This window comes from Narcine bancroftii, chromosome 2, assembly GCF_036971445.1.
Source record: "Narcine bancroftii isolate sNarBan1 chromosome 2, sNarBan1.hap1, whole genome shotgun sequence".
NCBI lineage: Eukaryota > Metazoa > Chordata > Chondrichthyes > Torpediniformes > Narcinidae > Narcine > Narcine bancroftii.
In genome coordinates, this window is record NC_091470.1 from 229,750,244 (window position 1) to 229,767,218 (window position 16,975).

The window sequence follows — 16,975 nt, forward strand, 5'->3', positions numbered from 1 at the left end:
ACATTTTTACAGACCGCCTGCAGTCTAAACTGAACTGTCTGCAACAATACGTTAATGAATATGATATATATGAAGACGCACGATGATGCATTTAGCTCATTGCACGTCATCGCCAACCTACTCACAGCCAGTGCCTTGCTGAAGAGGAATTGGACAAGTCATTGAATTAAAGCACACAAAACAAACTTGCTGGTCCCAAATGAATTTTCAGCAAACCGATTGGTGATTGTCAGATTTAATTCAATATCTAAAGCAAACATGATTATCTGAGGGGGAGGGGGGGAAATCGCAGACAGATTGCATTGGGCATAATTTGAATTTATGGTTCAATCAGGCAGGGTTTCATTCATGTCCTCTCCCCCCATGCCCAAGTATACATGGGAAAGAAATTCAAACTATTACTGCAACAAACCTTTGGCCTATTCTAATTATTTTCATCTCTAACTTGCATGAAAGGCATGGAGAGAGTAGATGTAGAAAGTTGTTTCCCATGCTGGCAGTGTCAAGGACAAGAAGCCAAAACTTAAGGATTGAAAGGGTCCACTTAGAACAGAAATGCGTAGGAGTTTCTTAGTAAATCAATGGAACGTTGCCAGAGGTGGTCAGGGAAGCCAGGTCATTGGGTGCATTTAACATGGTTTTTAGACACAAGTTCTGAAAATTTACACTGACTTCTTCTGTTGTGGTGATGTCAGAGGGTGGATGTGAGTCGACGTCAACTCATTCTGGTACAGAATTTAAAGTAACATTGGACTTGCAATTGCAAATAGACAAATGCTTGTTCCCACGACTAACCTCGCACCACTCTGCAATCTTCTGATGAATAAGAGGCAATTATTTACCAAGTATAATTTAACATGCTAGGATTAAATGTAGAGAAATGTTAAGTGATCCTGGGTTGCACTTGACACTGACAATGTCAATGTAGTGACGCTGTGCGTCGGACATGGTTTGTACGCCTGAGTCGACGTCTACTCACATCCACCCTCTGACATCACCACAACAGAAGAAGTCGGTGTAAATTTTCGGAACTTGTGTCGAAAAACCATGTTAAATGCACCCAATGACCTGGCTTCCCTGACCACCTGTGGCAACAAATTCCACTGATTTACTAAGAAACTCCTACGCATTTCTGTTCTAAGTGGACCCTTTCAATCTTGAAGTTTTGGCTTCTTGTCCTAGACACTGCCAGCATGGCAAACAACTTTCTACATTTACTCTTTCCATGCCTTTCAATATTCAAAAAGTTTCAGAGATTTCCCCACCAACCCCATTCTCCTAAATTTCAACTAATATAGGCAAAGAGCTGATAAATGCTCCTTTTCCAAAATAACCCTTTCATTCCTGGAATCATCTGTGAACCTCCTTTGAACCCTCTCCTACATCAACACATCTTTTCTTAAAAGAGGAGCCCTAAACTATTCACAATACTCCAAGTGAGGTCTCACCAGTGCATTATAAAGCCTTAACAGCACATCCTAGCTCTTGTATTCTATTCTCAAATCTACATTATGTGAATATGTGAGAAACAAAATTAACATTTCAATTGATGTAATTTTGTATCTCAGCCACCTTGATATAAGGGCAAAAACTAACCATTTATGTTCCCAGTTTCCTGTAAATTGTGGAAAGAAAACAGTTAATGTTTCAGCTCCTACCCTCTGTTTCTTTCCACAGATGGTGAGTGTTCAATCAGATTTCCACCATCTGCAATTTTTTATTTTAATTCAAAAGCATGCTGTTAATTCATTCTTCTTGCTGAAGTACATAACCTGACATTTTTCTCTCTCTGACACACCTTTGCTCATATACTTAACCTTTCTCAATCCTTTTGCATCTCCCTCAGCAACTGTTCCCCTTCGGTTTGTATTATCTATATACGTTGCCACAGAATGGTCACAAAATGGAAGAAGGCAGTTTAGTTTGTTGTGTATTGGCTCTATAAATCAATTAGATGTGAAAAATTTGCTCTGATTCTGGAACCAAAGAATGTTAATTAAAATGCTCTTTTTATTTTCCTCAGAGTAAATTATGTTGAATGGGAAAAAACGTATGAAACTCTGGCAGATATGGTGGTTCCACGGTCAAGCAAGTAAGCGAGGTCTTTGATCTAATTCTGGTAAACTTTCTACTTAGTATTGTTGAAAACTTGAGCAACACATTCTTAGTGCTTTGACTTTGATTTTTGTGTAGACCAGGCTTAAACAAGTTATAGTGTTGACCAGGCTTAAACAAATTATAGTGTAGTTTTTGTGCCCAAGGTGAAGGGTCAGAGGGAAATTGGAGCAATGGCTTGGAAGTGTATAAGGACGGGCATCTGGAATAATACTTGGAACTCTGATTCAGTGGGAAGGGAGCAGAGAAAGAACATGGGGCTTGAGATGGAAGTGTGGCAAATTGAATTAAAATTGAATTTCGCCTCTTGGATCAAGTGGACAGTTCTTGTATGGCATGGAGTGAATTTGTGTGGGAAGGGCGGATGGATGATTCTTTTTTAAAACTGGATTAAAAACATCTTGAATCAGAGTGCAATTGCTTTAGTACAAAATTTTCCCAGTGGAAGATGCTCTACAGTTGTTAGCAAAACACCACCAAATTTGCTTTAGAAGTTGGATTTACCTTGGGCTTTTGTCAATACAGTAAAACCCCTGGTATCCGGCACCTAAGGGGATTGGTAGATAAAGGTAACGGTTCCATTATTATCACATAATTCTACATTTAGAATGTAACAGACATGAAATTCTTTAACTTTGTCTATTATAAGGAAGACAGAGAGTTGCCACTTTGTCCAACGCCCGTAACAGAAACGAGACCCCAAGGAGGAACGATTTTGTGGCCCCTCGTTTACAAGACCAGTGTTCTAACCACTGAGCTGGATAAATGAATTTGCAGGTTGTTAGAGATTGCATGGATTGGCGAACTGACTGTGAAGGGGTTCCAATTTTAAAGTTTAGTATTTTTTACCTATTTTTTTTCTGCAATTTTTTTGCTGGTTGCTTGAATTCTGGATAATGGGGATTTTCCCATATTTGGATATTATTTTCAATGTTTCAGGTGAAGTTTGGATTCCTATATTTAAAAAAAAGTTTGTGCAACTACTTATTTTTCTTTTCAGTTTGCTAATCCACAGGATGTGAATTTTTCTTTGAAACTGGGCACCCCAAGTAGGTGTTTAATTTAATGTTTAAAATCTGCTGACTGATCCAATGGTGGTGATTTTTTTTTCTTTAATAGGTTGGGGTATATAAGAGGAGGAGAATAAATCCATTGTATCTGAATGTAAACTTGATGAAAAATCTGGACTAATGGTTCTCAAATGAATTTTTAAAATCTTTTTAATTTTACCCCTATTCAAGGTTGATATGTGAAGATACTGATTGCGGCTTGTATAATGTGACCTTGTTTCGTAAGGCCGTTGATGACTTTCGACTGAAGGCCAGGGAGAATAAGTAAGAATTTTTCATCAGATAATTTCTGTTGGAGATCTGCATTTTAAAACGTATGCATACAGTTTTCTCTTCCCTTCTCCTCAGGTTTATAGTTCGGGATTTCCAGTATAACGAGGAGGAGCTGAAAGCCGATAAAGAAGAGATGAATCGACTATCAACTGACAAAAAGAAACAGTTTGTATGTACTCAAATCTGTGGCAATAAAAACTACAACTTGCACATCATGTGCTTTATTCCACTGTGCACCTTGAATAAGCGTGTGTTTGGCCATTCTGTTTTGTTTGATGTGTAGTCTCTTGTGGGTGTTGTCTATTTTAAACTTTACCAAACTGGTACAAGGTGGCTTTCTTGTTACTTTTATTGAAATGATTTGTGTTTCAATATCAAATTAAGAAAATTAAGGATCAATTCATCTTTATAAAAATTACTAGCATGTTGGTCATCCATTGGAACTCAACTGCTCCAATAACCATTCAAAATACGACGTTGAGCTTTTTTTAAGTAATTTCGTGATGTTGTAGAGTAGAAAGAAAGTGTACAGGGCACTGTCCTGGTGAAACTCAAAGTTCAAAATGGGCTCTCAGATCTGAAGATTAACCATGTCCCCTGTTATCTTGGTCGAGAGAGAAAAATTGTGGGAAGCAAAAGTCAAATTAGAACATAATTGCAAAAGGCAAAATTACAAATTTTGTGGTGAATATTAAACATTGTCTATACAGCAGGTTCAACAGAACTTAAGCCATTCAAAAGAGGTGGAGTTTGATATTCAGACTCTATAACACTTAAGGCTTAAAGAAATTGTTCATACTGTTTTGTACATAATATCTCGTCGATGAGATTGATTAACAGGTTTGTTGTGTGCCTTTTTACTGAATTTCATGTTTTATCTTTAATCATTATTTCTCTCAAAATATTTGACATGTAGGTCCATAGATTATGTACTGTCCAGCTTTTTATACTTCAAACAACACAAATGAAAATAGATTGAATGTGCTTTGCAAAGTATAAAACTACAGATGATGCAATAATAATCAGTACCAGAAACATTCAGGTCAAGCAGCAGAGATGCAGAAAGAAAACAATTGTTTCAGATCAATGACCAACATAAACCAGTCTGATAGAACATCATTCACTTGAAATTCTGATTCTCTTTCCTCAGATATTCCATTTTTCATTCACTGACTATTTATCTCATTGCACAATTTACCTTCTGTATATGCTGACAGAACAAAACATAATTTAAAAATGATTAATCCGCTGTTAAGTTTTGACTTCAAGTTCAGGCTTATTCGATGCAATTTGGGTGACTTGGGCTCATGGGCTGAAAGGACCTGTTCCTGTGTTGTAGGTCTAAATTTAAAAAAAAATTAAATTCTGTACAGGGTTTTTTTTCCCCTTGAGGAAGAAGTGACTCAAAGTCCATAAAAGAAATACTTCAGTGTGGCTTGATACTATTCGTACATTGTTTAATTGATTTGTTTTTCAACAAAAACAATTACCACATATTCCAATGATCCATATAAAAAGCCTTTTGATAGTTTTGTGGATATCCAGCTCTACATTTTCCTCCTTATTTCTTGTCAATTTCAAGTTTGCATAGTAATTTCCCTACCTTTTTATTTCTGGTGAACAGAAAGTGTTTTTGATGGTGTTGCAGTTAATCAATGGGATTTTTAAAAATAATCAGTAACTTGGATAATTGAACAAGAATTGCTTATGTGCATTGAATGTTTCTGCCAAATTACCATAAGAAACTTGGGCGGCAGTTAGCGTAGTGGTTAGTTCAATGTTATCACACCGTCGATAACCTGAGTTCATATCTGGTGCTGTCTGTAAGAGTTTGTTCATTTTCCCCGTGACTGTGTGGGTTTCTTCAGGGTGCTCATGATTTCTCCCACCATTCAAAATGTACAGTAGTTGTAGATTAATTGGTGTATTTGGGCAGCGCGAGCTCATGGGCTGGAAGGGCCTGTTTATCAGCTGTTTGTCTAATTTAAGAATTTTTTTAATTTTAGAAATTGGAACAGGAGTGGGCCTTTGGCCCATCAAGCCTGTCCTGCTATTCACTAAGATCCTGTGGATTCAGTTTCCTTATGTTCACTTTTTCTGCCTTTTCCTCATAACCCTTGATTCCCTTACTAATTAAAATATGTCTATCTCACTTTTAAATTTAATAATCGATTCAGCTTCCCTTCTTTCTAGAAATCATTTACTCATAAAACTTCCTGAGAATATTATATACTTCAGGAAGGTTGGTTTTCATTGTTCTCATCTCCAGCAAGCACAAACCCAACATCTTTATTTTTCTCTTAAGACATACCCTCTCTATACCCAGCAGCATGAATACAGTTTTAGCCTCATTTGTATCTTTACAGCTGTAAGATTTATCTACCTTTGTATTCCAACCCCTTTGAAATAAAAGGCAGTACTCCTTTAAAACCCATAGAGCTACCATACGTGTGAGGACACCCATATTACCTCGTGGTTTAGCTTTAGATCTACAGGCAGCCTCCACGTTATGACTGTTTGGGGTAACATTATTATTTTTTATTTTTATTTTTTTTTAAAGTGTTCAGACCACTACCCAAAAGTTTGAGTTAAAGAATAAAATTTTGCTCTTGCAAAATTTGAAGGTAGAGGAAAAGAAAGTAAATAAACACAAAATTAATGTTTATCCCAGCATGCATTTTGTGCTGCAAGTGAAGATGATACTGCTTGACAGAAAATCATTTTACAGTCCTGTGTGCGTGTGCGCATATATGTTTAATAGTTTCAGTCTCAGAATGACACATCCACTTCTGATTGGTTTCAGGTCACCAAATTTGGAAATCATACTCTTTTCCCTCATTACATTTAAAATTAAGAAAATAAGCTTCTTAAAGCATTGATAATTTGATTTTATACACATTTGCTGGAATATTTGTACCCCGAACAGGTGTTTTGAGTCTGTGACTCCTTTGTAGCTGAATTTGATCAATCTGAAATCAGCTATCTATACAGTGATCTCCATAATGCTTGAGATAAAGACACTTTTTTCCTTTATTTGCCCCTGTGCTCCAGTTTTAAATTTGTAATCAAATGATTCACATGTAATTGTACATTCCATATTTTATTCGTTATCTGTGTACATTTTGGTTTGACCATGTAGAAATCACAGCACTTTTTGTACATAGTCCATACATTTCAGGACACAATAATATTTGGGATATTTGGCTTCACGTGTTTGTGAGTACTCTGATATGTTAAATAGCTTCAATGGCGCAGGTATAAGAGAACTAGGCTTGGTTCTAAGCCTTTGATCACCTTTGGAGTCTGTAGGGTTGTGCCAATGAAAGTCAAAGAAGTCATTATGAGGCTGAAAAACAAGAATAAAGCAGTAAGAGACATTGCCCAAACCTTAGGATTTCCAAAATCAACAGTTTGGAACATTATTAAGAAAAAAAAGCATACTGGTGAGCTCAATAATCACAAAGGGACTGGTCTTCCAAGAAAGACCTCTAAGCTGATGACAAAATTCTCATCATAATGAAGAAAAATCCCCAAACGCCTATCCAACAGATTGGAAACACTCTTCAGGATTCAGAAGTGGGTGTGTCAATGACTTCTGTCTGCAGAAGACTTCATGTACAGAAATATAGAGGCTACACTGCAAGATAAAAATCTGTAGTTAGACACAGAAAGGATGGCTAGATTATAGTTTGGCAAGAAGTATTTAAAAGAGCTGCTGAATTCTGGAAAAATGTGGACAGATGAGACAAAGATTAACCTGTATCAATACGACGGCAAGAAAAAGGTGTGGGGGTGTAAAGCAACTGCCCAAGATTTTGTCATGGTTTGCACCTTTCTATGTAGCCTCGATATTATTGTTCATTAAGTCTTCTGCGAACGGTAGTTATTGACACATCCACTTCTGCCTTCTGAAGAGTGTTTCTGAATGGTCGAACAGGCATTTGGGAATTTTTCTTCATTATGATGAGAATTCTTCTGTCATCAGCAATGGAGGTCTTCCTTGGAATACCAGTCCCTTTGTGATCACTGAGCTCACCAGTACACTCTTTTTAATGATGTTCCAAAGTGTTGATTTTGGTATACCAATGGTTTGGTGATGTCTTTTACTGTTTGATCCTGGTTTTTCAGCCTCAAAATGGATTCTTTGACTTTCATTGCCACAACTCTGGTCCTCATGTTGAAAAGTGGCATGAATAGACTCCAACGGTGATCAAAAGCTTAGACACAAGCCTAGCTCTTTTATATTTGCACCAATGAAGCAATTAAACATATTTTGAGTACTCACAAACCCCTGTGAACCTAAATGTCCCAAACATTATGGTGGCCTGAAATATAGGGACTATGTATAAAAAGTGCTGTGATTTTGACTTGGTCAAACCAAAATATATACAAATAACCTTGAATAAAATCTGGAATGTGCACTTTAATGACATGTGAATTGTTTGATTACAAATTTAAAACTGTGGAGCACAGGGGCAAATAAAGGGGAAAAAGTGTCTGTCCCAAACATTATTGAGGGCACTGTATATTCATTTTGTCTGCATAAAATATCCTGTTTTTGGGGATAAATTAATTGAAGAGAAACAAGAAAAAAACAGCATGTTTTTTTTTGGTCAGATTTGATTGTAATCCTTGAGGTTAATTTGGGAGAAATTCAACAAAATAAAATTTGTGGCTAACAAAGTGCATTTCTCTAAGATTCTGAGGAATGTCAGCCAGCATAGTTCTTTTGAATTTGATCTGTGTGCCTTTGGAGTACATTCCACTTTTTCTGATTGGTACACCACAAAATTACATAAAACAATTGTAATCCAGACCAAAATAGGGAACATTAAACTTAAAAGATGTGTATTAGTTAAACAAACAAGATGACATAGGTGAATGTCTTATCAAATGTTTTTGGCTTTTTCCAACTTGATGAGATTTATTTACCCATTTTTTATACTTGAAATAAAAAGTCATCAGGAATTTAAGAGATTGCAGAATTATGTGTATGCAACAGAAATGTAGTAGGTGGAAATCCACATCGATCAGAGCCAATAATTGTGTTTTTGGATTTAGATTTTTGCACAATGGTTTGTTTAAACACAGTATAAAACAGTACAGCACAGGAACAGGCCCTTTGGCCCATGTGTTGGTGTTGAGCATGTGACGCTTATCCTGGAAGAAAAAGATCCTGATTGGCCATCCAATCAATGCCTCATGATTTTATAAACTCTCACACAGAGAGTAGTGGGTGTCTGGAATGCATTGCCAGGGTTGGTTGTGAAGATTAGAACAATAAGGACATTTAAGAGACTCTTAGACAGGCACATGGAAATATAGAAGGTTATAGGGGAGGGAGGGAGGGTTTATTTTTTAAAGTATTCATAGGTCATCAGCTGAAGGGCCTGTACTGTGCTGTAATATTTACCAGGTCTCCCCTCAGCCTTTTGTGCTCCAAAAAAAACAACTCAAGTTTGTCCAATCTCGCCCTGTAACCCATAACCTCATGTTCTTACTCAACGTATTAAGCTACATCCTGATAAACCTCTTCTGTACCCTTTCCAAAGCCGCCATATCCTTCCTATAATGGTGACCAGAATTGCACACAGCAGCCTACCTAATTAATGAGTCAACCTGCTCATTTAATTTTTTTTGATAATTTGTGAATAAACTATAAATGCAGTATGATTATGAATATCTTGGTCATTCATACTGAGCTGAGAGAAAGAAAAATGATTACCTTGAGTGAAAATAATGCCAAGGAAGATGGTTGGACTTGGGCAGTGGACTTTGTCGCAGGCTCAGGAAGGCTGAATAAGCTGGCAAAATTGGGTGGTTATGTGGCTTATGAAAACAGAGGGATTGATAAAGGGCAAAAACACTGAGCTGGTAATAATAGACTTTGAATAATTTCTTACACATTCCCAAGAACAAAGTCTGGAAGGAACTGGTGGTGCAAAGTAGCCCTGGTCTTCATTCAGAGTAGAGTGAAAGAAATGGATGGCAATACCCTCTGCAGTTAAAGGCAACAGAAAGTAGATCAAGGTTGGAGAAGGAGTTTCATCAGCATTTATATTTGGCTAGCAATGTGTATTTCCAAAGCCTGGAAATGTGTGTATTCCTATATTTAAAACGTGTTAACAAGGGTTACTTGAAAGCAGGTGAAAAGGAAACCAGCTAAGACAGACATCTACTGTAATTGAATGCAAATTTTTCAAGCAGAGAGTGGTTGAAAAGTGGCAAAACCTTTGATTCCCTTATTTTTAAAAAAAGTGTAAAGTTCTGCACATAACCAAGGGACACAGCAAAAATTATCATTGTGTAAAAGTTGTATTTCTAGTGTTTGTGATTGGAAATTTTACTATTAATCAGGAATTGCTTCTGCTATTGACTTTTTGCTCAAGGTATGTCAGTTCCACAGTTGGAAATCCAAATGAGTTTATTCAGATTGTAGAAGGGTTGTTAGTAATTGTGCCTTATTTTTCAGGTGAGGAGATGATCAAAAATACTTGCCATCACTTCACACTTACATGATGATCTTAACAGTTTTAAATATTTATGTTAAAAACTACTTTTGCAAATAATTTGTTGCAACTGTACCCTGTAGAAGGCTAAACATGGAAAAAGAATGAGAATATAAAATGTACTAAAACACACAGTAAATGCTGGAGGAACTCAGCTGGTCTCGCAGGGTCAATAGGAAGTGAAGATATACAGTACCTTTGTACTGTATCTGTAAATGCTGTTCTGCAATGAACTTAAAATAAGGGTTTGCGTTACATTTAGCAAGAATACATTGATATAAGAACATGTACATGTTTTATGCTTAATTGTAAATTATCTGAATTATTGTCTAAATAATTTGTTAAAACCTGAGTATAAACAAGCATTTGTGGAGAAAAGTAAAGATTGTGGAAAGCTGTTTTTTTTAAATTAAAAAAAAACTATTACAATGACCTAATCTTTGTTTAACGTGTTATACTTTTTATTTATAGGGTCCCTTGGTGCGATGGCTGAAAGTTAACTTCAGCGAGGCTTTCATTGCATGGATTCATGTGAAAGCTCTACGGGTATTTGTAGAATCTGTTCTGAGGTATTGAATAATAATTTGAAATTTTGCACTGAAAACATTATTGGACAATGTTCAGTTTTATTTTTACCAATTTTTTTGTCATCCATTTCATTCACAGTTATTGAATAAAAGCTCTACTTGTTAATGTAGGCATAAGTTTTGCGACTGAGAATTTTACTATTGATTGGAAATCACTTCAGGACTCTTACTTGATAGGTTGCTCAAAGTAAACCACTTCTTTAGCCACTTCTTTTTTGAGGAAATACAAACACATGCTCTGATGCACTATTCTATATTCCAAAAGAGATTTTTGTCTAACTATTTTAATTCACAGGATATTCTTCAACCCTGGTGCCTTTCAATTTGTAAAATTGCATTTGGTACAGCCTAGATCCATGAAATCATTCAGTACTCTGCTGTCTGTTCTATATTACAGCAAGCCTCTTTTGCGCATCACACCAGTTCTTATTCACCTGCAATGATTCCTGATTGCAGGACATTCTGCATTTCAAATCTCTCCATGGTCAGAAACTAGCCTTTACCAGTCTTATGAATCCTGCATGACAGTTGTGTTGCTCCTGTTCTGACCATATGATCATTACTACATGTTCTTTGGCTTGGCTTCGCGGATGAAGATTAATGGAGGGGTAATGTCAGCTGCAGGCTTGTTTGTGGCTGACAAGTCCGATGCGGGACAGGCAGACACGGTTGCAGCGGTTGCAAGGGAAAATTGGTTGGTTGGGGTTGGGTGTGGGTTTTTCCTCCTTTGTCTTTTGTCAGTGAGGTTGCTCCATATATTGCTAAAGTCCTAAATTTCACACTTTAAACCTCTCTACTCATTTGTAAAGTTCATCTTCAAAATCTACCACTTGCTTTTATTTGTTCATCTGCTTGTGTGCTTGGCATATTTTTATAAAGTACGCTGGAATGTTTTGCTAAAAAGAATTGTATAAATAGAACTTTTTAAAAAATCTGCTCTATTACCTACATGAGTGAGTTTTGTGCCTTCATTTGCAGTCTGTATCATAGTTCATGTGAAACTTGTGTAGAAGTTGGGTTTGAACTTTGACTGTTCCATTGTATTTGGATGGAAACAGGCTTTTAAACTATGGATCTGGTTTACCTCATTACTTTTAAGAGCATAACAATATCTAAAGTGAATTTAATATGCATTAAATACAGTTTAATAAATTGAGATGTTGGTTAATTGGTTTGTTAATGCCAAATTGTACTGCTGTTATCAAAGATTATGCACTAGTGCTGGGGAGAGAATACCAGTCAAACCAAATCTATTTTCATATTGTTAGCATGAAAAAAAATCTCTGATATCAATGCTATTTCACAAGTTCTTTTATTAAAAAAAAATGTATTTAGAGCACGGCAGAAGCTGATTCTGGCTATTTAAACCCATGCCACCTAATTACACCGAAATGTAATGTACCTTGGCTGGAACACATTGTGCACTGTAGAAGCTGCTTGTGTTTTAAGACATGCCTTGCATTTGGAAGCCAATTTGGAAAACAATTTCAATTCCAGAAAAAGGAAAAAAAGGGTCCACTGGCTGATTGTTAAATCCGGGTTTACGTTAAATTGGGTTGCCTTAAACCAGGGTTCCACTCTACCAGTAATCCTAGTAAAAAGTATAAACTGAACACCATTTGCCACACTAATCTTAATGAGATCATACGTTATTTTTCATGACCAAGCCTGAACTTTCTACTATTCAACCAGTTAGCGACTCATTCCTTGTCTCTTCATTGTATGTTTTGACCATGTGGGGTCTTCATGTTGTACTTTTTTTTTGAAAAAGGTCTGGTCATCATTCTCTGTTGGTAATCAGTTTGTTCAACCTTTTTTCTTCTACTTGCTCTACACTTTATGAAATATTTAATGTTTAATTTAATTTTTAAGCTTAAATCTGCTGATACTTCCAACAAAGAGATCATATGACCACAGACCAATCCATAAGACTTAAATCCAGAACAGTTTGGAAAGGAATTTTATAATGCTATAGTTGAGCATTAATTTTAAAGCATTTCTGTCTGTGTTTAGCATCATGCATGTGAAAGAACATGAAATAGGACTAATATTTTTGTGTTCCTTTATCTTGCCTCTTGTATCCAGGTATGGTTTGCCAGTTAATTTCCAGGCAATGCTTTTACAACCCAACAAAAAGATGATGAAAAAGCTTCGAGAAGTTCTTAATGACTTGTACAAACACCTCGACAGCAGTGCAGCTGCGATCATTGATGTAGGTATCTGCATGGCAAAACTTGATCATCTTCCATAATAGCTCATCTATCATGTGTTACATTTTAAAAATAACACATCTCTGAAGTGAATATTGATTGTAATTTTCTTGAGCTTGTGGACTGTCATTTGATACTGTCAAAGCCACATGATTTGTATTGAGCAGTTTGTTCCAAAAATGTGCTTGACTTAAAATATACAGTCATACAAATGGGACATGGCATCATCTACATAAACTGAAACAATGTGATCAGTTATTCATTCCCAAACAATTATTACGCAGCACTGAGCCGCATTGTGTCCAGTGGCAGGAGCACCCTCCTCTATGGCTTTTATCACGGGGGCTTTGTGGTAGTTATACCAAGCTCCAGTGCATCCTTCAAGGCAAACTCCTGTACCTTGGCATATTGGTTCACTGCATTTGGCTGTGGGCAGCTCTTTACACAAGACGACTAAGTTTTGGCAAGACCAAAGTGCAATGTTCACAGAGTTGATGATCTTCCAGCAACAACCATAGCTTGCCCCAGTATATAGCCTGGACTGTGTACAATGTGCTACATTATGATGTTGCACAAGATGAACCTCATCAAAACACACTGCCTCAGTTTTCAGACCTGGCAAACACACTGTATCAAAAATAGGAAAAATAGAACAGTGTGCAGTAGCATTGATACTCTGGCTATGTATAAAAGGATCTGAAAGGGAGAGTTCTTTTCACCATTGTGTATGTAAGGTGTCAACACTTTGTGTGAGAGTTCTGATGTTATGCCAGATGATTTTGGTAACCTGATTGGGAACCATCCAACAGAATCCTCTGTCTCCTCTTCTACAGGGCCTGCTGCCAGATTGAATTGTGAATGAGATTTTTTTTTTAAGAAATATATCTACAATAGGAGGTAGTGTGGTACAATCCAACTGCCTCAAACATGTCACAGCAACAAGGCCAGCTCCATTCATTGCAGGACTAGGGACGGGGAGAACGAGAGCACAGTGATTCTTGTGATTGGATTCACTGCACTTCAGTCTGGCTACTTCATAAAGCAAATTCAGAGCACTCATTTCTTCCAGATAGATTTTAAATGACCTCCCTTGCATGTCTTTTTAAGAGTAGAGACCAATAGCACCTTTTTAATATATGCATTTTTTTGCTGATGGTTGAAAAAAAATTGACAATGTTACTAACTCTGAATTACAAGGATCACACGGGTATGCTCAACCAGTAGGAGAATCTTTTGTGGGAAAAGTCCCTAGATTACAGTTGTATCTGGTCAGAATGGAACAAAATTCTTGTCAAATCCATCTTTTAAAAATGCAACAATCCATCACATCAATTCATGTCTGATCCAATGGCATATTAGAAGTTTCAGTTTGTTTAAATGAGCATTGTTTTGCTTTTTAAGTAAAAATTAGAATTTGTATGAACTCATTGCATATTTTTCAGCTCTTTGAGTGTGTGGCGGACTGGTCCCGCTTATACCGCCACGTGGTGGGGCAGCCATGAGAAGATGGTGCCGTCGGGGGACCTCCTCGCTTCGTGGCTTCAGCACAGCGCACGCCTCAGGCTGACGTTGTGACATTACTGCTCACGTAGGGGCGCGCGTGGGATTTGAAATAAACGGTCGTTGAGAACCTCCAACGTGGTGGTTGCGAGTCTCTTTCATTGTAGTGCTGCTACATTGGTGACCCCAATGAGTCCAGACATTTTTCTGGTCTCCCAGCATGGATCCCGCAGAAATCAATGCTGTCGCCGTGAAGATGCCCCCCCCTTCTGGACCCATCGCCCGTGTATGTGGTTAGGGTAGGCGGAGGTGCAGTTTCACCTCAGGAACATTTCTTCAAATGCCACGATGTTTTATCACGTCGTGAGCGTGCTCGACGAGGAGACTGCGGACAGGGTGGACAACCTCATCCACAACCTGCCAGCTGAGAGTAAATATCCTGCTCTCAAAAACCTCCTTCTGGGCACATTTGGTGTCTCCCCTCAACAGCACGCCACCAGACTCCTGCATCTAGACGGGCTGGGAGACCAAACACCATCGGCCCTAATGGATAAGATGCTGGTGCTGGCGGAGGATCACAAGCCCTGCTTCTTGTTCCACCAGATCTTCTTGGAGCAGATGCCCGAAGACATTCAGCTCCTGCTGGCAGACGAGGACTTCACTGACCCACGGCGAGTCGTAAGTGTAGGCAGTCCTGTACCTTTCAGGGAAACTACTCGGCCAGCCGCTGTTGATGGCTGCGGCGGCTGACCACGCGAATAGTCTCCTGCACATGATCGATAAGTCCACCGGCCAGCACTTCCTGGTGGACACCGGGGCAGAGCTGAGCGTCTTGCCCCTGACCGCCCTCGAGACCCGCACCTGAGCATGGGGTCCCACCCTGCGAGCAGCCAATATTTCCGCCATCAAAACTTTTGGCACCCGTAGGGCACAGATCCAGATCAGGAAAGACTAGTTCCACTGGATGTTCGTGCTGGACTCGGTAGGTACGGCACTGTTGGGGGCTGACTTCCTCAGAGTGCATGGCCTACTGGTGGACGTGAAGGGCAAACGACTGGTCAACATCCGCACGTTCCACTCAGTCTGCCTCGATGCCACGGACACCTGCAAGCCTGAGATAGCCGGCATCACTGTCCCAGGGACGAGTATTCCAGCTCGATGAGTTCCCCACCATCCTGCAGCTGGAGTTCACTGCCGCCATGTCTTAGCATGGGGTCTATCACAATATCTCCTCGCAAGGTTGCACGTTAAGGCTAGACGAGTTCTGGCGGAGAAGCTACAGTTGGCCAAGGAGGAGTTCTCCCGCCTGCAGGAGTTGAGAATCGTCTACCAGTCTGACAGTCCTTGGGCCTCCCCTCTTCACATGGGTCTCCAAGTCTTCTGGAGGCTGGTGACCCTGCGGGGATTATTGGCATCTGAACAACACGACTATGCTGGACAGGTACCTTATCCCGCACATCCAGGACTTTACTGCAAGCCTCCATGGCGCCCAGGTCTTCTCGAAAGTCGACCTGGTGCGGGGCTATCATCAGATCCCGGTCCACCACGAGGACATTGGTAAGATGGCGATTGACATACCACTCGGGCTGTTCGAATTCTTGTGGATGCCCTTCAGACTTAAAAACGCGGCCCAGACTTTTCAGCGCCTGATGGACACAGTGGGCAGGGACCTGGACTGTGTTTATATACCTCGAGGACATCCTTATTGCCAGTCAAGACCACGAGGAGCGCAAGGCCCATCTCCGCACCCTGTTTGCCCGTCTCGCAGAATTCAACCTCATGTTAAATGTGGCCAAGTGCCAGTTTTGCAAGCAGACGCTGCAGTTCCTAGGAGACACCATCTCGGCAGCGGGAGCCACCCTGGTGCCAGAAAAAGTTGCGACCGTGTGAGTTTCCCAAGCCCACCACCCTCAAGGGCCTGCAAGTGTTTGTCGGTATGGTGAACTTTTATCGTCGCTTCATCCCTGGTGCGGCCTGCATAAAGCGGCCGTTATTCTCAATGATTGCTGCAAAAGACAAAGTCCTGGTTTGGTTGGAAGAGGCAGAGAGCGCTTTCACAGCAACTAAGGATGCACTGGCTAGCACCACATTACTGGCCCACCCGTGCCCAGAGGCCACACCGCACTCTCAGTAGATGCCTCAGCCACGGCCGTTGGGGGCGTACTGGAGCATTGGGTTGATGGCCAATGGTGCCCGCTGGCTTTCTTTAGCAGGCACCTTCGACCTCCGCAATTCAAGTACAGTGCCTTCGACCGGGAGCCCCTGGCCCTGTACCTAACCATCTGACACTTCCGGTACTTCCTGGAGGGCAGGCCGTTCACTGCGTTCACCAACCACAAGCCACTCACGCAGGCCCTCACGTCAGCAATGCCATCTCTCCTTCGTGTCGGAGTTCACCACCGACATCCGACAAGACAGGTAGAGACAACATCGTGGCGGATGCACTCTCTCGACCCACAATCAACAGCCACTCCCCCGGCCTGAATTACACCCAGCTGGCGCAGGCGCAGAGGGAGGACGCAGAAAAGCAGGCCCTCCGTACCGCCATTACAGTGCTTCACCTCCGGGACATTCGTTTGCTGGGCAGCCCAGACACGCTGCTCTGCGATGTTTCCACTGGTTCGCCGCACCCGGTAGTCCTGCCGCAGTGAAGGTCACGGGCCTTCAGCATGTTCCACGATCTACCACACCCCTGGGTAAATACATCCGTG

At 39.9% G+C, this 16,975-nt stretch overlaps 1 protein-coding gene across 5 annotated transcripts in view; it reads left to right on the top strand.

The window, feature by feature from the left end:
* atp6v1c1a (ATPase H+ transporting V1 subunit C1a) overlaps positions 1 to 16,975 on the top strand; it is a 128,132-nt gene that overhangs the window by 106,233 nt on the left and 4,924 nt on the right. For 4 of the 5 annotated variants that reach the window (XM_069920485.1, XM_069920484.1, XM_069920486.1 and 1 more), the window contains 6 exons: positions 2,024 to 2,092; positions 3,357 to 3,449; positions 3,534 to 3,627; positions 10,439 to 10,536; positions 12,640 to 12,766; positions 14,868 to 14,942. In XM_069920485.1, coding sequence (XP_069776586.1) covers positions 2,024 to 2,092; positions 3,357 to 3,449; positions 3,534 to 3,627; positions 10,439 to 10,536; positions 12,640 to 12,766; positions 14,868 to 14,942 — 556 coding nt within the window. The remainder of the gene's footprint in view (positions 1 to 2,023; positions 2,093 to 3,356; positions 3,450 to 3,533; positions 3,628 to 10,438; positions 10,537 to 12,639; positions 12,767 to 14,867; positions 14,943 to 16,975) is intronic. The other variant, XM_069920487.1, reaches the window with a different exon arrangement.